Genomic DNA, 21360 nt, shown 5'->3' with positions numbered 1-21360 from the left:
AACAATATGCTAAATGCAATATGGAGCTATGAACAAGGTGAAAGGAATGCATAAATGAATGAATACTTTATAAGAGGTAGAAAGGATGTACAATATTCCCTTTTAACAAACCAGAGGGGAAAGTCTCCCAGAGGAGACTGAATCAGAAGACTGTATATTTTATAGAAAAATGATCTGGGTGAGGTCCAGGAGACATGAGCTCTCTCTGCCATAGTGCCAACTCCTCAGTTAACCAACACTGGAAATCTTGGGTAAACCAATCACCTCCCTGTGCCTCAGGTTTCCCCTTTGCAAAATGGAAATAGCAATTCTTCCTATATTACAGAATTATGATGGAGAGACATGAGATGGTGGATAACAAAACGGCTCCTCAAACACATCGCAATGATGACAGCAATGAGAGGGCCTGAAGGGGAAGCAAACCAAGCCCTTCTCCATCTAGGCTGTGTCTCTGCCCCAACTTTTCCAGCTATGGAGAGACATGATTGCACCCTAAGGCGTAAGTTCTGCCCTTACCTTTCACATCCACCCAACAGTCCACGGATGCCTCCCCCAGGGGGTTAACGGCCTTGCAGGTGTAGATACCCCCGTCAAAGGGACCAGGCTTGCGGATTTCTAGGGAGCAGATTCCCAGGTGAGTGAGGGCTCTGTACTTGGGGTTGCCTTGGATATCAATCTTGTTCTTTAGCCAGATGATCTTTGGCTGGAAGATAAAGACGAGGGGGCAACAAGGGGTGGTAAGAACCAATTGTTCGGGCCGGCCCCGTGGCTTGGCGGTTAAGTGCGTGCGCTCTGATGCTGGCGGCCCGGGTTCGGATCCCAGGCGCGCACTGACGCACTGCTTCTCCGGTCACGCTAAGGCCGCGTCCCACATACAGCAACTAGAAGAATGTGCAACTATGACATACAGCTATCTACTGGGGCTTTGGGGGAAAAATAAATTAATTAAAAAAATTAAAAAAAAAAAAAAGAACCAATTGTTCTTTTTGTGCTCAGTGTCTGGAACTCTTTGCCTACAAGGCCTGGGGACATGCCAGCCAGAGGAGCAGGGGGAGTGGGTGCTTTAGGAACAGATGGTACAGGGATCTAGAAGAGATAACAGCCTCTGGATAGCTCCCTGTCCCTTACATTTGGGAAGGAGTTCCCCTTTGAGGACCCTCAACAGCCTCCCACGCTCCTCTTGGTTGTAAAGAGCACCTAAAACCTCGCCTTGTTCCTCAAGTATTGCTGACTAGAGGAAAGGCGATGACTTCTGTTCCATCTTGCTCCCTCCATGTGTCATAAGCGCTGGGTGTCAGGATCTCCTCTTTTTTGTATATACATTGTTGAATCATTTATATTCTAGTCCCACTGTTGGCTTGGGAGTCGCTCCTGTCCCATCTGGTTAGAAAGTAGTTTCTAGAGTGGGCTTATTGTTATTTTCTTTCTGAGATGTTATCCCTATGTGGTCTGGCCGAGGACTAATACACAACAGGCACTTGGTAAAGGTTGTTGTTGGTGTTTTATGCCATGTGTGGGGTACAGTGACTAGATTGTAAATAGACAGAGAGCCTTGCTCAGGTTTGTGGCCAAAGGCTCAACTCTAGGCAGCTTGCATGTGCAAGGCCCTGATCAGAGGAGGCCTGAGGGTGAGTCAGGAGAAACCAACGGGACTCTGTCACCCATGCCAGAGAGACAACTTTGAAGCTCATACCCAATTGCTAGCAGGTCAGAAAGTGACATCTTCAGATATGAGGAACAAACACTAAAAGGAAAGCTGGAAACATTATCCACATCAGCCTATCTGGGACTCCAAGTGCCCTGACTGTTCCTTCATAACCTGCTGTGGAAGAGGCAGATGATGGTGATGGGAACAAACGTTTTGGTTAGAATGCTCTTCGACATAGCTAAGGTTACAGTGGGAGCAGGAAGCAGCACAGACCAGCCACCCCATAGAACTCTCCGCTCACCTTGGGAGAAGCACGGACGCAGCAGAAGAGCTGGGTGTCATAGCTAGTGACTGTAGTGCAGTCCGCCAGAGACTGGGTGAACTTTGGGGCTTCAGAGAAATCTCTCTGGGCAAACCCCTCCATCTTGTAAACAGTAGCTGAGGGGACCAAGAAGGATCATGCTGTAGTTCCTGAGATCTCCATCCCTCTTCAACTCTTTATCCTTAACTCTTCGCAGCTCAGGTTCTCCATGCCTCACCTGCTTTCTGGATGTGGGCAAGGTCGGCAGTGATGGGGGCTGTCTCACTGAGCCCACACTGATTCTCAGCAAAGACTGGAAATGCATAGGAGTTGCCGACAATGAGGTCGGTGACGGTGCAGCGGTCCAGTGCGGTGATAACGCTCCAGTACCGTGAACCACAGCTTTGGGGTCCCAAGAAGATGCCATGAATGAGACATCTGTTTTGTGAGCTCACTCCACCTCAGCCCACCACGTGGAGCTACCAGAGCCCCATTCCAGAATATGCTATTCCTCCCTCCTCTCCACCCTCCCAGCTGGGCCTTACCCCAGATTTTGTGTCAGCCTTCTGTACCGTGTATCCCAGGAGTGCCGCATTGCCTGTGTCTTGGGGGGGTGTCCACTCCAGGGTAGCGTTGGAGCTCCAAACATCCACCAACTTGATACTCTGAGGAGGGCCTGGCCTCTCTGAAAGGGCCAAGAATGACAGTGGGCATGTACAACTCACATGCATGGAAATCACTTCAGGAGTGCCCCTTCCCCTTCTCTGCTCAGTTACCCTTGCCTTCACCCCCCGCTGTGTCCCACACTCGGTGTGGAGGAGTCACCCCAGCTTCCCCAGCTCTCTGTGACAGCTCCTCTTCAGCCTGGAGAAGGAGGTCCTGAGGACCACCCCAACTCCCACTCCTTCCACTGTACCGATCACCAGAATGTCAATGGTGGCTGTGGCCTCCAGCTTGCCCAGCTACACACTGAGCTGGTAGCAACCGGAGTCAGCACGTTGGGCTTCTCGGATGAAGAGGATGGAGTCCCGCTCCCTGTTCCGCACACTCACACGACTGGCGTCCAGGGTACAGCCATCACGTGTCCAGGTGGCTCGAGGTTTGGGTTTGCCCTGAGAAATGGGGATAAGGCTGTGAGCATCCCCAAGAGGCCTCTTGACCCTCCCTACTGCGGTAGAGGTCAGATCCACCCCAGGTCCACGTGGTGACTTGACCCGCAGCTGCAAATTCTTTGAGTTAGAGGTTGGTGAACTCTCCCAGGGGACTTCCGTCTTTCAGCAACAGCCTAAGGATCATGGGAAAGGGGGATGGCTTTGAGTCTTCCACCCTCTGAAACCTTAGGTCATGGACACCCAGGGCAGCTGGGACTAGCAATAGCTGCCCAAACTCCCAAGAACCCTCCAAACTGAAATCTCCCAGACCTCTGCTGACTGAAGGGTATGGCTTAGCTTTACCTCCTTACATGGGGCATGCCCAACCCCACCCACCCAAACCCACCCTCAGGAGTGCAGAAGGAAGGTCATTTGGCGTCAGATTTCTGGTGACACAGCCCCCTCCATTGAAGGCCAGGACGACTGCCCCTCTGCTAGCAGGACTCTTGGTATCTCTTTCCAAATCAAAACCCTGGCCTGGTCCCAGCCGCGGACCCAGCATGGGGCTGGCATGATCACCTGGAACGGGATTAGTAGGTTCACAGTGTCGCCAGCCTTCCTGATGTAGGTCTGCCTCAGGACCCGAGGTAGCTGGATCTTGGGGTGCTCTGAGTGATGGAAAGAGAGAGAACAGGGAGTGGTGAGCCTCCTGTGGTGGGAAGAGTAGAGCTCAGAGAAGTGGATACCGCATCCAGCTGTGCTCTGTGGACAGGTGACCCAGGCATCTCTCAGTAAATTAAGTCCTCTCCTAGGGAATGGGAAGATTACTCCCATAGTCTTGCTGGGACTTAGGGATGGGTAATTGGCTGAAGGATCCTCTAGAGAGTGTTAAAGTCTTGGCAGAAAGAGCACTGGAATGCAAGCCTGACTCTTACTTCTTTTAATTTATAAATCAACTACTGACTTTTCATTAACTTCTTTTCTGTTTGTACACAGACCAGTCCAGTCTGTGTGGTTTGTCTTTCCACCCCTTTTCTATATTTGTCCTTAACAACACTCCTTTTATCAAGGCCACTTCCAATGTTAGTCCTGACCTCCAAGTGTCAGCCCTGCTCTGCAGTTTGGTGCCAGACCCGAGGAGAAAGCTTTCCATTCTGCAGGCAGAGTCAACACCCTGGGCCCATTAGGCCAGCGCTGACGTCACTGCAGAGGGAGCTGACGTCTGGGTCCCTTCCTCCAAGTGGCAGCCCTGCTTGGGCGCCTGTGTAGTGTTCTTCCAGCTTGTGGAGGATTACTTTGTACAAACAGAATCTGGGAAAGATTAGGTCCACTGCTCACTTCCCCCTGATCTCCCAGGCGTGTTCCAGTGAGAAAAGAGATTAGATTATGTTTGTTGGCTTCCAGGATGAAGACAGGGATGCTCACGAAAGTGCTGAGTGTAAGGTTTGGAGAATGACCATGTGTAATTTCTCTCCTCTCTGGGATGCCTCAGGCTGCCTTGGCTGAGGAAGTGCAAACATCCCACCTGGGTTCCCTTGGGGGCCTGGCTGAGACCGACTCAGTTTTCTGGCCTTCTCAGGGTTCCTGTCTCCTCATTTCTCAGTCAGAGACAGTCCCCTCCTGCTGTTATCTTAAGTGAATGTGACAGCGCCTCAGTTCCCACCAGCTCCCCGGCCTCCCCGCTACAATTCATTCCTAGCACTCCACTCTAGTACACAACTGTAGCAAACAGCACCACTCCTTGATAGTGGATTCCAAACTCTTTGATAACATACATTTCCCAGTAAATACATTTCTGAGCATTCACCCTAATGTATGTATGTTGACTTATAAATTGAACTGTTTAAACATGTACACTACAGTAGATGCAGGATTTTGAATGGTGAAATTTAAAATAAAATAAACGGAGGTTCTACTATGTTCTGCCTACACCTGAACTTGTAGACCATTGTTTAGAGACCCGGCACTTTGCCCACATAGTTGGCCCCCTTACAGTCTCCAGATCACTTGGCCTATGTAAATGAATATAAAGACAAATATGCAGTGCATGCTGTTCATGTTATCTAGTTTCCTTTTTTGCTGTGTGGCTTATGTTTTCACCTGGCTTGCGCTGTCTTAGACTGCAGGCCCCACACCCCTCCCCCCACAAGTGCTCTAAGCGCCCGTCCTGCTTAGGACCAGACTGCCTCAGTAAGAACACGACAGCGATGAGCCCCAGGCAGCTGAAGGACCATGCTCTGGTTGCCCTCTGTTGGACTTTGGAGGTTTGGGAGGGGGCGGGGCATGAAGAACAGAAGAAGTGTTTGTGAGATGTGTTCCTCTCCTGTGGCCATCTTGGCATGCAACCAAGGAGTTGAGAAAGGCGGATATGACTTAAGGGTTTTCTGAGAAAAGAGGGCCGCAATTGAAAAGGAGGGTCAAAACCTCGTCTTGTTGGGCTTGGTTCCCCACTGTTGGTTGGGGAAATAACCCTTCACACTTGCTGGGGAGAGGCCTGGAGAGAAGCTGGCTCTGCTGTCCCTTGCTCTGCCTACAGAATGTCTGAGTTATGAAGGCCCTTAATGAGCACCCAGAATAAGAAGACTGGAAGGAAAGGAGTCAGAGAGAGAAACAGGTTTGCTGAAGATCTCAGAGCTGGTTGGCACCAGGACTCTGGCCTCCCCATCTAGGAATGTATGTCTGAAGGACCCATTCTCTGAGCACGGCGTATCTGTCCACTTACCTGTCCTCCAGTGTCCACCTGGGACTGGGCACCATAGTCAGGTCTCTGACAGCGATCTGGCCCCTGGAGGGAGGAGGCAAAGAAGGGAAGGCAGAAGGACACACTCAAGGATTGAAAAGGTTGAGGTGAGGAAAGGAGCCCAGGCCATCATGCCTGGAAGATGTGCCACCTGAGCCCTTCTCTGCTTAGACCTCAGCTAGGAAATGGGCTTCTATAGATAAGTGCCTGCTGATGCTTATATTTGTTCCCACTTAGTGTTTCTTTTGTTTCTTAGAAAAATACCTTGGAAGGGGCTGGTCCAGTGGCATAGAGGTTAAGTTCGCACGTTCCGCTTCAGCGGCCTGGGGTTCACCTGTTCAGATCCTGGGCGCGGACCTACTCACTGCTCATCAAGCCTTTCTGAGGCGGCATCCCACTTAGAAGAGCTACAACTCTACAACTATGACACACAACTATGTACTGGGGCTTTGGGGAGAAAAAAGAAAAAAGAGGAAGATTGGTAACAGATGTTAGCGCAGAGCCAATCTTCCTCAAAAAAAAAAAAACTCTATTAAAAAAAGAAAGAAAAAACTCTGTTAAAAAAAGAAAGAAAGAAAGAATTAAGAAAAGAAAGAAAGAAAGAAAAATATCTTGGAAAATGTTAGCATTGTTTCACTTGAACTAAAGAGAAAAATTAAAGAAATAGGTTCATATGGAACATAAGCTAAGATGGGGGAATTAGAAGGAGAATGAGATCCAGAGAGTATCCTGAGAGCCAGAGGGGATTGCAGTGGGGGCAGAGAGACAGAGAAGAAAGGCTGAATCTAGGAGGGTGGTCTCTCCCTCCCTGGAGGGCTCCTGTGCCAGTTCTTTGCTTATAAGTAGGATTCCCTAACAAGATGATGGATTAACAGGGGACAGACTTAAGTTACTAGAATGTTCTGACTCTGAGGATTAGTAGGCAAGGATTCTGCTCTCAGTAGGCTCCCAGGCCCCAGTGGGAGGGCAAAGGATGGACTTGAGGCTAAAGCAGCTGACAAAGTACGGGAGGTGGCAGAAGGGTGTTTGACAGCTCCAGGTGCCAGGGCAGCAGCAAGCTCTTTCCCAGCTCAACCCAGGCCTTCTTTCCTGCCCCAGCAAATAGAAGCAATCTGACCTTCTGCGAAGAATGTTACTAGGAGGCTCATTTGGGGCATCTCTTTCCACACTTCCGCAGTCAAGTGAGGTGTTAATTGTACTGACCTTGGGGAAACATAGCTTTCCCTGAGGCCCAAGGTCTTTCTCCTCCTTAGACGCCAGGAGGGATGTGAACCAAAGACTAGAGCCTTGAAGCGGAGCCGAGGTTTTCTAAGCCCAGGTTTGAGAGCCACAGTCTGGTTTTGTCCCTTCATAGAGTCTTGGGGAAAAGACATTTTGAAAAGTCCTTTGAGAGCCGTTGGCTTCTGAGCTGTGTTGCTCTCAGCAGTGTGTTGCTCTCAGACAGAATGCTGTCAAATTCTTTCTTAAAAATTAGTAGAGAAGGAGATTACTTAAAGTCCAAAGATCTCGACTCCTCTTGATTAGAAAATTCCTTCTAATTCTACCCTAATTTTATTCTGCTGAAGGTCATGCCCATTTTCTTATTCTATGCTCATGGAAAATAATTGTTCATATCCTCTCATAATTTCCTTTCACGTGGTTAACGACTTTCCTCCAGTAATTCCCTATGGGCTGTGTAGTTCAGATTGATGTTATTAATTTGGCTTGGAGAATTAAGAAACCAGACAGACACACTGAAAAGTGGAGAGGTGTGTGTGTGTGTGTGTGTGTGTGAGAATGTGTGAGTGTGTGTCAGAGTGTGTGAATGTATGCGAGAGTGTGTGTGTATTGTCGGGGGAAGAGCGAGAATTTCTCTCTGCCCTTTCCCTTAAGGTTTTTATGGCTGGCCAAATAATTAACAAGACAGGTTAGTAGGAGAAAATAATACTAAGTTTAATAATATGTATACATGGGAGAAAGCAGGGACACTGTGTTTTTTAACACAATAGCAGAAATTCTCATTTTAAATACCATGTTTAGCCAATGACAAAGGAGAATTTTGGGGGTGGGGGGAGTCAGTTACAGGAGATTACCACTAAAGTACAGTAAACAAGAGTAAGGTTATTATGTAGCTTTAAGGCCTCAACTTCTACATTGATAAGCCTCTAGAAATGAGGCCATCCTCTTCTCTTCTCAAAACAGAGAGGGAGATACCTTTATAAATGGAGATTTTTCTTATAAATGTAAATGATTGTCTGGCAACTCTTCGCAGGGTCATCCAGAGAATGTGGCCAGAGAGACAGAACTTCTGATAAGAGGGGCTTGTTGGTGCCTTTCTTATTGTAATCTCTATCTTATATTATCTTTATAGCCATCATGATAGATCTGTTCCAGGAAGGAGCCACCATGTCAAATTTTTTAGGCAGTTAGTGGGGGAGGTCAAATGTCCCTAGAGAAAACAACCAAGGTAAAGAGATAGATTTCAGGGTGGCCAAATCTTGATCTCCCACAGTCCCGCCTTTGAAACTAAAAGTTTCACAGTCTTTTTGAAACTTAAAGAAGTTTTATAGTCCAGAAGTTGAGTTGGTAGGCTGTTTCATCTCACTGAACACATTTTTTTGTCCTGATAATAGATCAGTTCAATTAAGTTCATTTTGGAAGGTGGTGATGCAGGTGGGCTCTCAAGGTTACGCCTATATTATGGAAGCAAGCAATCAAGTATTTAATAGAAGTATTTCTATGTAAACAAAAGAAAAACAAGGTTAATGGTTGGAGTAAATTGTAAACCAGTTTCTGAGGTCAGAGGACAGCCAGTTAAGATGATTTTTAGATGTCACCGTCAAAGTATATTTTGCAGTTTAAAATGTCTCTGATGGTGTCGTCAGGTCATCTCTTAAGTTTATATCAAGTCTATCAGCTTTAGTTTGTAAGGCTTCAGGAAAAAGGGCAGGTTCAGTTTTTAGTGATTTTAAATGAAAATGATGGAAAAAATCAAAAACGTTAGTTTGGACATCTGTAGCCAGATATTTTAGGAGACTAGAAGAAATCAGGATCTAGTCCAGTCAACAGATATAAAACAAAAACCTCAAAAGACAACAAAACTAGGATCTAATATCTGCAAATTTATACTGAAATAGTTTTTACTAAAATATAATTTTTCTCTCTAAAATCACCCTCATTTTTATCCAAGATAGCCAAATTAAAACTAACTAGTTTGTAAAATAAATCTAGTTCTAATAGAGTTGGCCCAATTATTTACATAAGTACAGCAAGAATAGCAATTGATTACATAGGCTCTTTTAAATCTGTTTTGCTGGAACTTTTTATAAGGAATCTCAGATTTAACTTTAAAGGCCTCTCCAGGCCAGGAAAGCCAAGCCAAGGATTTTGTCATCAGACTTTGCCTGTAATACCTACAGATTTGGGTGAATTTTTTTTTTTTTGAGGTTCTCCAAAATATTTCGAGGTTCTTTGTATCTGCCAGATAAGTGACATTTTTTACTTATCCTGGTAAGTGTGCTTGGAACATAAGGTACCAGGCCAATATTTTTACGTGGCTTTATTCTATAAAGTCTAATCTTTATTTTTCAAAAGCTGTATGGTTATATCGCAAATATGATGTTCTAGTCACAACCTTGGTAATATAACCAGTGTTTCTAATTGTGTCCTGTTATAAGGAGAACAGATTCTTATTGAACTTATGCAAATAACCATATTGCCATGAAAACAACAATATTCACTTACTAAGAGTTTTTAAATCTTGGAGGGATCAGGTAGAGAGAAAAAGATAAATATTTTTATTTTATTTACAGAAGTATCATTTACCAAATTGTTATAAGTCATAGCTATCTTGGGAGAAAAGAGAAAACGTTTTTTTTAAATCTGAAAAAAACAAAACATTAAAAATTCAGCAATACTTCAAATGAAAAATCATAAAACTTATAATCATCTTTATCAGTTCATTTAGTCCTGTGTAATCCATTCTTGATCTCAATCTTTTTGTTAGCTGCTTTATGAAGTTATCAGTCTCTCCAACAGATTTCTGTAATTTCTTACTCAGTTCAGTTTTATGATCAGAAAGTTTATCAGAAGCCTGTACTTCAGCGTAAATGTCAGAGTCTTTTCTATGAATTTTTCTGAAGTCGAAACATTTCGTAAAAGGATTAGAGCAAAGAAATAAGTCTGTAAACAACAAGACCTCAAAATGGCAATTGATAAAGAAATTTCGTTAATTTTGTGACATACAATATTTTAAAATAATAATAACCAGAATTATGACTGATAACTAGGACAGATCAGAATTTCAGTAATGTTATATAATTTTAAAACACCTATGTCAATAATATTTGTCCACATAATACCACCTAAGAAGGTTTATCATCACTTGTCTGACAATGCTTTCCATGTAGTTTAACATACTGAATAAGCCTAATAAGTTTAGTATTTTTCTCTTTATAGGCAGAGACTAAATTTTTTTGAGAAGTTCCAGGGCCCTTTGAAAATTTTCAAAGAAAAAAGTAAAAAAAAAGACTTTACTTAAGATATGAATTTTGGGGAGCTTGTCAAAAATATAAAAAGTCAAAGCAAACAGAGCATTAACAGTCTAAAAAGCCTTAATAGAGAGACCTCAGTCTTTTGAACACAGGAAATTATTTTAACAGTTTTTTTTTTTTGGTAGACTTATTTAAAGGTAAAGAAAAATCTTTTATAACCTCTTTATCAAGTTTAAGCAAATTATCCTTTTACAAGAAATTTTAATTTTGCACCAGCTTACTTTTGCTATTAAAACTCATTTACTTAATTAAATTCATTTTAATCTTAGCCAACTTGACCATGCAAAAACTCCTTTTCTAGAATTCTTCTTCCACAAACTTTCTATAACTTTTTTTTTACATTCAGAATTTGTCCCATGTCTTTCTTTTCCCTTCTAGTACTTGAGGACAAATTTATCTTTCTTTATCAACCAAACAAAGCATTTCCATTCTTTGTACCTTCTTTATACATCTTACTTTCCTTGTACACAGACATATTTTTCTTAATTTTCAATCACATATACTAATTAGAAATTTTAACCTTTAGAAACCTCAATTTGTAAGTAAAAACTAAACAATTATAAACTTTTTTTTACATTGGTATCTTGTGGCTTGGAAAATTTATGAACACTTCATAATTTCTGGAAACATGTTACTTTATAGTACAATCTTTTAATAAAACACATGTTTATCAATAGACCCAAAACACCTTTCAGTTTTCCTGTAATGAAAAGCCAAATGTAGACAAACGTAAGTTTAGCAATCAATGTCTAATATCTTATCTTATTTGGAAATGATCTACTCAGAGAATTTTTATCATAAAATTTAGCAAAACTCTAAAGTTTTAAGTCACCAAAAAGAGTTTAGAAGCTGTAACCACCATAACACATAATTATTGTTTAAAGTTCATCCAACATTCATCTTTTTTACAACTATTCAGTTGCTTATTCTCAATAATTATTTAGATTGCCTATAAGACTTCATAAGACATCAGATAAAATTAGCCATCATTTAAATTACTATTTTTGTTAACCAGTTCTGTAATAGAAATAACATCAGTTTTTTTCTTACAAAATTTCATGTAAATTTTATCACCTCTTATACCTTTAAACATAGTTATCATTAAAATTTTTATCAATAGGTGTTGGTCTTTTGATTTTGGACAAGGGAAGCATTCCCAGTCAGACATTTTATAACATACTCAGGCAAAGTTGATGTAACCTCTATATAAAATTAGCTCAAACATTCCAACCTTTATAATCTTATCAACACTTACACTTTTACATGTTCTCAATTCAATTGTAACCTGAGTCAAGGTCTTAAGGCTAGTCAAAATTTTCCCTTCCTTTTTCTGGCCTTTTCTTAGGTACCAAATAAATAATTATGTGAGAGCTCTCAAAACATTTTTTTTCCCCCAATTTAGAAGTTTTCCCAATTCAAAGGATCCGTCGTCTGGCCATTGACAAGTAGGATCTTCATTTGTATATTTATCCCAATAGTGACTCGAACCAATAAGCCTTTTAAAGGAATGACCCGGAGGTAACTTTCCATGCTTAGAATAAATCTACCATGGACGCAAGAGATGTCCCTGGTGAGGGCACAGATGATGTAGCCCCCGTGATCTACAGAATTCACTCTCAAAGATATTCAGAGAAAGTAAAGACCTTCGTTGCACAGGTGGTAAGGATGTTGTAGTGAAAATGGTGTCTCCGCTCTCCCACAATAGTGTGGGATGCCTCCAGTCACAGACCCGCTAATCTGTGACACTGGGCAGGCGATACTGGAATGGGATTTTTCCAGCACTAACAAGAAATGAAGATTAAGACGACAAAAGCCCTTATGGACTGGGCCCTTTATGACAAACTCCCCTGAGAGCTTGGCACAGCTGGACAAAGAGACAGTTCGCAACCCCAGTCTACTCGACTGACCACCAAGGGTCACCCCGGTAAATGCACCTTCCGTAAAGTGGAGACCGAGGAGAATACTCTCACTTGGCACAAAGCCAAGTTGTCTCAGGACACAGAACAAGACAGAAGGAAAAACCTCATCTGGTTTTTTTTTTTTTTTTTCCTTATGTGCACAATCACAGCTTTAGCCACGCCTTAGGTCTCTTGGAGCCAGAATAATACCTAGCGGGGGAGGTGCCGTGGGGTTGGGGACTGTGTGCTTTATAGAGTGCCTCGTCGTTGCACGGACATTTTCTTGCAGTTGGCGGGGGACCTGTGTCATCTACCCCGTTCTGTGACCCAACTTATCCTGTCACGGGAGTCTTCTGAAAGTGGCGAGCACCCTAATGGCTCTTAACTGTTCGACCAGTGCCCACCAAATTTGTGGCCTTTTTGGCTTCTAAGATGCCCTCGGCAATGACCTTCAGTTCATGTGTATATTAACCCACAGCAAAGTTTGTAGACGCCGGTCTGGTGAGACCCGCAAACTCACCAGTCTGTGCGGCCGGCCCGGACAGCAGGCTTATAGGGCCTATGCCTGTGTCCTATCTTATGGTATTTTTTTCTTATGACAAAAGACACAGACAAAAGAGAAAAACAGAGACTACCTCTGGGAGGAAAAGGGATCAAGATTAAAACCAAGAGTACTCTACCAAATTTAAACCAAGAGTCACTAAAAGCACAAGAAACTAGTTTCCCAAATATTTTCTCCTGTCAATCTAAATTTAGAAAGAGAAAAAATTTTTACCATTTCCTTCCGCTGGACTCTGCAGATAGAGATTCCGGGAGGCTGACATGGTAAGAAGTCTTACCTTTTGCCGGCTTTCGTCAGGCGTTCTCGTATCTCACCATCTGCAGTAGTCCAGGGAGAAGGCAGGTCTTCCAGCCAGAGAAGGCAACTTGCCAGCCAGTGTGGATCCTGCCGACTACGCCAAAACTGTCGGGGGAAGAGCGAGAATTTCCCTCTGCCCTTTCCCTTAAGGTTTTTATGGCTGGCCAAATAATCAACAAGACAGGTTAGTAGGAGAAAATAATACCAAGTTTAATAACATGTATACATGGGAGAAAGCAGGGACACTGTGTTTTTTAACACAATAGCAGAAATTCTCATTTTAAATACCATGTTTAGCCAATGACAAAGGAGGATTTTGGGGGTGGGGGGAGTCAGTTACAGGAGATTACCACTAAAGCACAGTAAACAAGAGTAAGGTTATTATGTAGCTTTAAGGCCTCAACTTCTACATTGATAAGTCACTAGAAATGAGCTCATTCCCCTCTCTTCTCCAAACAGAGAGGGAGATACCTTTATAAATGGAGATTTCTCTTATAAATGTAAATGATTGTCTGGCAACTCCTCGCAGGGTCATCCAGAGAATGTGGCCAGAGAGACAGAACTTCTGATAAGAGGGGCTTGTTGATGCCTTTCCTATTGTAATCTCTATCTTATATTATCTTTATAGCCATCATGATAGATCTGTTCCAGGAAGGAGCCACCATGTCAAATTTTTTAGGCAGTTAGTGGGGGAGGTCAAATGTCCCTAGAGAAAACAACCAAGGTAAAGAGATAGATTTCAGGGTGGCCAAATCTTGATCTCCCACAGTATAAATGTATGTGTGTGAGTGTATGTGTGCACATATGTGAGAACGTGTGTGTGTACATGCACACACAGGCACATGCCTGCGTGAGCGAATGGTTACCAAAAGAGGGCGAATGCACAAGGCCAGCTATGGCTTTGAGACATAACCAGAAATTTCCAGGGATCCAAAAAGTACCAGCATTTTTCAGAGAAACATTAGCAGATGCCTAGGATGTGGCCTAGGCTGTATCAGAATCCTGTCCAGAGGAGTGTGGTGGGAAAGGAGTGTGGCGAACCTCGGAAGCACCTTGTGAAGGACGAGAGTGTCACCTCCTTGAAGACCATGAAACTAAGGTCAGAAAAAATAAAAGGACACAGAAATAGGCAACACTTCTCTGAGGAGAGGGTGTCACATCCCCCACCCCGACCCTGTGATCATCTTCCCCTTGTGCTGCTGGCTTTAGCCCCGGCTCGCTGTTGCTCTCTCTGGCACAGATCCAGTCATGATTCCTGCTGATTTCAACACCCGTCCTTCTGATGCCTGCTTGCCCACCACTCCTCCGGTGACTCTGTCCTCCCTCCTTCAGCCCCTGGTTCCCTTGGTCATTCTCTAGACCAATAACTGCACCCCTTCTATAATCTGAATTTCAAGCGTCCCACTCTCTCCTCACCACCTGTATGACAGAGATGGCTAATTGCCCACCAAAATTGACATGATCGCTTCCATAGTATAGTTATCTGTGATAAGGGGCTGCCCCCCTTGCTGTATGGCCATGAGACTAGTTCTTGCCAGTGAAATGTGAATGGAAATAATGAGAATCACTTCTGAGCCAAGGCTTTTAATAAATGAGTTCTCGATTTCCCCTTCTGCCAGCTGTATGCAGATGACCATGGCACCTTAAGGCATGGCAGAGCCACAAGATGGAAGAGGCCTGGCTGCCTCAACTATTGCTTGGAGAACTATCTGCAGAGTAGGAACACTTGTTTTTAGTTGTTTTGCTGGTAAAAAATCAGCATCTATTGTTTTTGAGCCTTAAATTCTGAGGCCTGTTTGTCTCATCAGCTAGCATACCCTGAAGAATACAGAGTCCATCCCGTCAGCTCACTGCCTCTAATGCTCCAAACCAGCAATCCTCTAGCACCACTGAGACCTCTGATCCATTGTCCTACCACCCTTTCACTCTCCATCCCCCTCTCATGTTGTCACTTCATCATTATACTCACTGCCTTGCATACCCACTCAAATCCCTTAATCCTCTTTCACCTCACCGCACCCTCCTAGCAATACCGAAACCCAGTTAAATACTTTCCACCCACTCAGTGTCTGCATTCACAGAGCCAAACATGACTGGGGAAAAATACAAAACCAGGCTGACTTTAAATTGATGACCACTAATGGTGACCGATAACTGCAAAGGGACCCTGGCAATTCTACCAGACTTCCCCTGTTCACTCAATCACCTGTTCTCCTGGGTGAGTATTGTACACCTTCCTCTTCTAAAACTTCCATACTTCTCCCTCATCCTCATTCTCAGTTGATGATCTTGCTAGTGTCTGAGGCCTGCCTAGAGCCTATTCTTCACTCAGCAGGAGAAAAATCCGTAAAACCCACACCTGATCATGTCAGTTCTCACTCAAAACCCTGCACTGGCTGCCCATTTGTTTCAGAGTTGAACCAGTCTTCAAAATGCTCCCGCTACCACTCTGACCCCAAACCTACCATTCTCTCCTTCATTCTGCTACAGCCACAGTGGCCCCAATCCATCAGGGACACTCTTGCCTCAGGACCTTTGCACCTACTGTTCTCTCTGCATAGAAAACATTCCCCCCAAATATCTGCATGCATTGTTCTCTCATCCCCTTTAGGTTGCTGCTCAAATATCACCTTATTATTGAGACCTTCACTGAATATTCTGTTTAAAACAGCAAGCATGCTTCCCACCTCCAGCACTTTCTATCCTCTTTCTCTGCTTTATTTTTTTGGCATAGCATTTATCACCATCTGACATATTATATATTTTATTTGTATATTTATTTATTGTCTCTCCTTACACTAGAATGTAATCTCCATGAAGGAAATTATTTTTGTCTGTTTTGTTCATTTCTGTAACAGTGCCTGGCACATAGTACACACAAAATAAATATTTGTAGAAGGAAGAAAGAAGATAGGAAGAGTGGAAGGGAGGAAAGGAGGGAGGGAGGATGGGAGGAAGGAAGGAAGGTGGCTTCCAGGCATGGAATTCAGCTTCCCAAGCCTGGAAGACACAGAACAGTTTGGACTGAAAGAGGATGCACAGTCAGTTGGAGCAATTATGCTGAAATCAGCAGATGGCCCTCCCTCTGGCTCAGGGTCATTCCATGTCAGGAAGGCAGCCTGTCCCCCAGCCTCTCACTATTGGGGAAGCTCTCCTCTGGCCCCTGCCCAGTGTGGCCTCCAGGTCACAGTGCCTCCACGTAGTGCTGAGGGAGACAGAGAATTGTTTCCCAGTGCCGGCCACCTACTTCTGCTTATTTAGCCCTGTAGCCAGCTTTTTTGACTAAAAGCTCAGTGTTAGCCTGTTTCAGTTCATTTCGATGTCGCAAATTAATTCTGCTTCTGAGGCCTGCTCTATTTCACGTGCTCTCACGCGCTGGCCGCGGGGCCCCTCTTGATCCCATAGAGCTCCCCATAAAGAAGAGGAAGAGTTAAGAGGAAGAAAAAGTCCTTGGAGCTCACAGGGATCGTAGGGGCCATCTAGACCAGGTCCATGGCACCCTGAAGGACCTCTGGATGGGCTTCAGGGGTTCTGGGAACTCCTTGAACTTTTTCGGTTTTTTCCTGGGGGAGAGCCCACAGCTTTCATCAGATTTTCCTAGGGGTCCATATCCATCAAAGATTAAGAATCCTGATTTAGTTCAACCCCTCAGTTTACAGATGAGAAAACAGAAGCCCAGAGAGGTGGATTGACTTGTCCAGGGTCACAGGACAGAGCTAGGATTTGAACTAATGTCTTCTTTTTCCAAGCAGATAACAGATGCAAACATATTTTGCAAAGTGTCACAAGGAGTCCTTACTGCCAGTGACCTCTGGGATGCCACTGGATTGAGCCACTGGGTGCTTCCTGGTGGCCCTGAGGCCTATGGTGTGCAGAGCTGCCACACACGAGGACAGGGCTCTTCAGGTTGCATTTGTGGGACCTGGCTGCCCACAGCGTCCCCTCTGCAGCCAGAGGGAGGAGTGTGGGGGAGATGAACGCCCTCCCCCAGCATTTCGTGGAGACCAGTAGAGTCGGTGAGTCAGCACTCCTGGCTCTCCTTCTCTCTCTGCCTGTGACTTATTCCCTGGGCTTTTTGGGGGAAGAAGCTGGGTTTCTGTCTCGAGATCATCCCAACTTAATATGTTCACAACTTCTGCTCCCCCCACTTCTTTTTCAATGGGGCAAACTCACCCAGTTCTCTGCCCCTGACACTCAAACATCTTCTGAAAACCCAACATCTCCCATTAGGATGGTAAGAGGCAGCGAACTTCCCCTGCACAACTCTTATCTGCAGGTAGAACTCTTAGTCTTCACCCTGGACTTGGAAATATTTTATTATCTCTTCACATCTTGGTTGGGCCTCTTCCAAGGCACTTTGGATTATCTCAACAATCCTTTCAAGTACCCTGCTAGGTAGATATTATTAATCACCTTTTTCCAGAGAGGAAATTGGAACTGAGCAGTTGACTGACTTGTCCGGGGTCACAGAGCTGCTGGAGGCAGCACTGGGAACTGAATAGATCATGTCTTCTCCTCCTCCCTCTCTCTACCCTGGGATTCCCTGGGTTTCTCATTTGTGGTCTTTGCATTCTCTGCTCTGCAGACTTCAAGGGGCTGAAAGCAGGGACTTTGTGCAGGTAACTGTCTTAAATATTTAATGCAGCCCTTGTGGTTGCTTCTGCCAATGACCACGTAGGAGCAGGGAAAAGCCCGGCTCCTGCCTCCTGCCTCTGGTCAGCTGAGCTGGCTGCAGTGGGCGACACTCCAGAGCCGTTAGCTAGAGGCCTCAGCCAGGGGCGGTTGGGGGTGGGCGGCAGGACTGCTGGCAGGGAAACCTGGGCCTGGAAGGGGCACCCACCACCCTCTAGCTCGAAAACGCCTCTTTGCCGAGAGGCTCACAGAGACCACTATGGAGGGGAAGCCAAATGCTTCTCCCAGCAGGGCTCCACTTCCATGGGAGCCCTGGGGGTGTTGGGGTAGGTCCTGGTCCCGTGGCACTGCCAAACGAGAGGCAGTGTCAGGGACTGTGCACCATTTAGCCTCCCAGTTGCTATAAGCTTTTCATTTCCCTCTTCTCCTAATCCAGATGGCCACCATCTCACCCCTCATTCCCTTCCGGACTGGCATTAATATATCAAGTCCTCCTGGTCCTTGCGACAGATATTTTTCAAAGGTAAAAATATAAACAGATCAGTTTTAGTCACTGTAAAGTGCCACAAACACCATTCATTGACTTCTCAGCTAAAAAGCAAAAACCCAGCAGAGACACTTGAGCAGCAGGTAAGAATCCACCAAGGAAGGGAGTGGGGGCTCCAACGAATGCTCCTCCATCCTAAGTACCAGTCCCATGAAGTCGTTTAGCTCTGCAAAAACCTAAGGAGGTGCAGTCAGGAGGGTAGGGATATCCTCCCCAACTGCCAACCCCCAGCCTCCCGACCCTCCCCAACCCCATGGGTCACCTTCTATAGGGGACAGCAGCTGGGGGACGGGGCTGCCAGCCCCCTGTGGAGGTGAAGCCTGGGGTCGTTCAGCATCGGCTGGGCTGGCTTCTTTCATCTTCAGCGTGGATCCCGAGGCCACCTCCGGAGCCGTGGCTGCCTCCATGCTGGGCCACCCCGAGGCTGGGCTCCAGTGGGATTTTCACTGTTGGTGGTGAGGGAGGGGCTGAGCACCTGCTCTCCAGCCTGGCTTCCGGGGTCCCAGCCACAGGGTTATGTAACTGGGCTGGCCTTTCCCCACCCAGCTACTCCCAACAGAAGGGATGAAGCAGGGGCTAGGGGAAGAGAGGGGGATCAGACAGCAGCCCAGAATAGCCCCAAGAGGAGGGCTGAGGTGGCCCTGTTTTCTGGGGAGAGAGATGACACTCCTCACACAGCACTGGGAGAGAGGGGAGAGCTTGAGCTTCAAACAGTCTCCCACGCCCACATACAGACCATCCAAATGGGACCTCTGGCTTCTGTCAGGAGGATTGGGTGACATCTTGGCTCCTGACTGCCAGCTGATCCGACAGGGTGTTCAGGTCCAAAGAAAGGGGCTCCAGGATTAGCTGATTCACGGGCACCCCTTTAACTGCTCTTTCTCTCTCTGCTCCCACTTTCAATGAACTCTAAAGTCTTGTCGACCGGACCTTTATAGGGTCCGTCCCCATCCTCGCCATCTCCCCACCAGTAGCCGTGGAAGGTGGAGTCTGTACTCTGTAGCCAGACTACCCGGGCTCACTTTTCATCACCAGCTAGCTGTGTGACTTGCGACACATCCCAAGCTCTCTTAGGTCTGTTTCCTCATCTGTAAAATGGAGATGATAATAACCATAGAGTTGTTGGGAGGCTTAAAAGAGGTAATTTGTGTAAAGTGCTTAGCAGAATGTAGCTGACTAAGTGCTTGATAATTGTAAGCTATTTTTAGGTCAGGCCAACATTTGCACCTTTGAAAGCTCCCTTGCCTCTGAGATACAGTACAAATAAAGCGAGAGAAACAGCAGTAGAGGAAGGAGAGCCAGGGGCACAAAGTCAAAGGACTTGAGTGTGCCTTTTGGCTATACCACTTACTCATTAGCTAGGGGACCCTGAGCAGACCACTCCCTCTGAACCTCAGGTCCCTGGTCTAGGAAACAAGGGATGATAATACTGCGATTGTGTTGAGGATAAAATGATAAAAATACAGGAAAGTGGCCAGCCCATAGAAGGTGCTAGTTAACTACTGAAGGTCCTATATGATTTCCAGACTTACCAAACCATCATTCTACACATGCTGCACATTCCATCCAAATTACCTGGTTTCCTACCCGACTCCCACTTTCTTATCTCCAGAAGCTCCATCCCCTCTGCATATATTTTTATACAGACTTTACTTTTTAGAGCAGTTTTAGGTTCACAGCAAAGTTGAGCAGAAAGTACAGAATTCCCATATATCCTCCTGCCCCACACCTTTGTTACGGAAAAAAATGAGTGTGGTTGACTGCTTATCAAGCCATGCTGTGGCAGGTGTCCCACATATAGAGGAGGATGGGCATGGATGTTAGCCCAGGGCCAATCTTCCTCAGCAAAGAGGAGGATTGGCAACAGATGTGAGCTCAGGGCTGATCTTCCTCACACACACACACAAAAAATGAGAGTGGTTCAATGAATGGGCTCCTTACTCATTTTTCCCCTTTAGCCCTCAATTTGGCAGCAGAGTCAATAGGATCTTGGGAGCCCATGTTATTATCTTGGGGTGTGGGACAGAAGTCCGGAATTCCTCTTTGTGACTTGTATAGGGGCTGAGGGCCAGGACAACCTGTAGACACATTTCTGGCCCGGGAACCAGGCCAGAATGGCAGAAGCCAGAAGCCAGGAGCCAGGAACCAGGCCAGAATACCAGGAGCCAGGATGGCAGAAGAGGGTGACTGTGGAGCTTGTCCTCTGGGGCTGGTTGGTAAGAGGCCACACTTGGCCACATCAGGACTGGGGTGAAGGCCTCTCTGACCTATTTCTCTTGCCTGACGCAGCCATGGCCCTTGTAAGTATGGACGGTCCCCAAACTAGGGGAGTCCAAACTCCCTTTTGTACACCCCACTTAACCCATGCTTTGGGGAGGAGATTGGCCCAGGCTTTTGGTGTTAGCCGTTGGTTGCAATGAAGGTGTGAAAGAATTACATTAAAAACGCAGACTCCCAGGGTCTGTCCATTGGAAAGTCTAATTTAATAGGTCGATAGTGGGCTCCTCAAGAGCAAGTCTTTGCTTTGTCATCTTCAGACCATGATGCCAGAGTAAATATTCAATGGAAATTTCACCCCAGGCTGGCTGGCTTTGAAGCAGCCTTCAAGGCCCAGCTAAGGGCTCAAGGGGGGCAGGCAGGAACCTCTCCTAAAAGAAATATTTTGGAAAAGAGGACAGCTGTAACTCTCTGAAGGTCCTTAAATGAAATGGATCAGGAAGGACTGTAAGAGCAGCAAGAGAAATATAAGAGGGGCAGACGGAAAGATACCAAAGTTAAACTCAGTGCTGTCGCTTGTCACGCGTGCTATAAGGAACATGTAATTCAGGAGAGCGATTATATGTTGTATGTCCAGAAGAGTGTAGCAATTGAAACCCAAGGAGGTGTGTGGGGTGGGTCAGCTGGACATTCTGGGGGGGAAAACAAGAAAGCTGGCCTTACAAATACCCACAGGAGGTAGATCTTTATGAGCATAAAGAACAAGAAAAAAGTGAGTTGTTTCCCCCATAAATTATCTAATACCTTTCATGCTACAAATGCACAGTCCAGGCTCTTTAACTGGCCTATTCTCTGGTTGCTAGAGTTTGATTTTTGAAGCTAGAAAATTGGAAAA

General features: G+C 45.5%; 1 protein-coding gene across 1 annotated transcript; it reads right to left on the bottom strand.

Annotated features, from left to right (window-relative positions):
• Positions 1-369: 369 nt before the first annotated feature.
• Positions 370-21336, bottom strand: MYBPHL (myosin binding protein H like). Its single transcript, XM_014779908.2, is given in 8 exon segments — positions 370-703; positions 1950-2086; positions 2188-2311; positions 2313-2351; positions 2495-2634; positions 2866-3061; positions 3620-3708; positions 18511-21336. Coding segments are annotated over 8 exon segments (1104 nt in total). The 5' UTR covers positions 18656-21336; the 3' UTR covers positions 370-469.
• Between the last annotated feature and the right edge of the window lie 24 nt (positions 21337-21360).

Source organism: Ceratotherium simum, chromosome 2, assembly GCF_057802395.1.
Source record: "Ceratotherium simum simum isolate JZ-2026a chromosome 2, ASM5780239v1, whole genome shotgun sequence".
NCBI lineage: Eukaryota > Metazoa > Chordata > Mammalia > Perissodactyla > Rhinocerotidae > Ceratotherium > Ceratotherium simum.
This window is presented reverse-complemented; position numbering and strand designations above follow the sequence as displayed.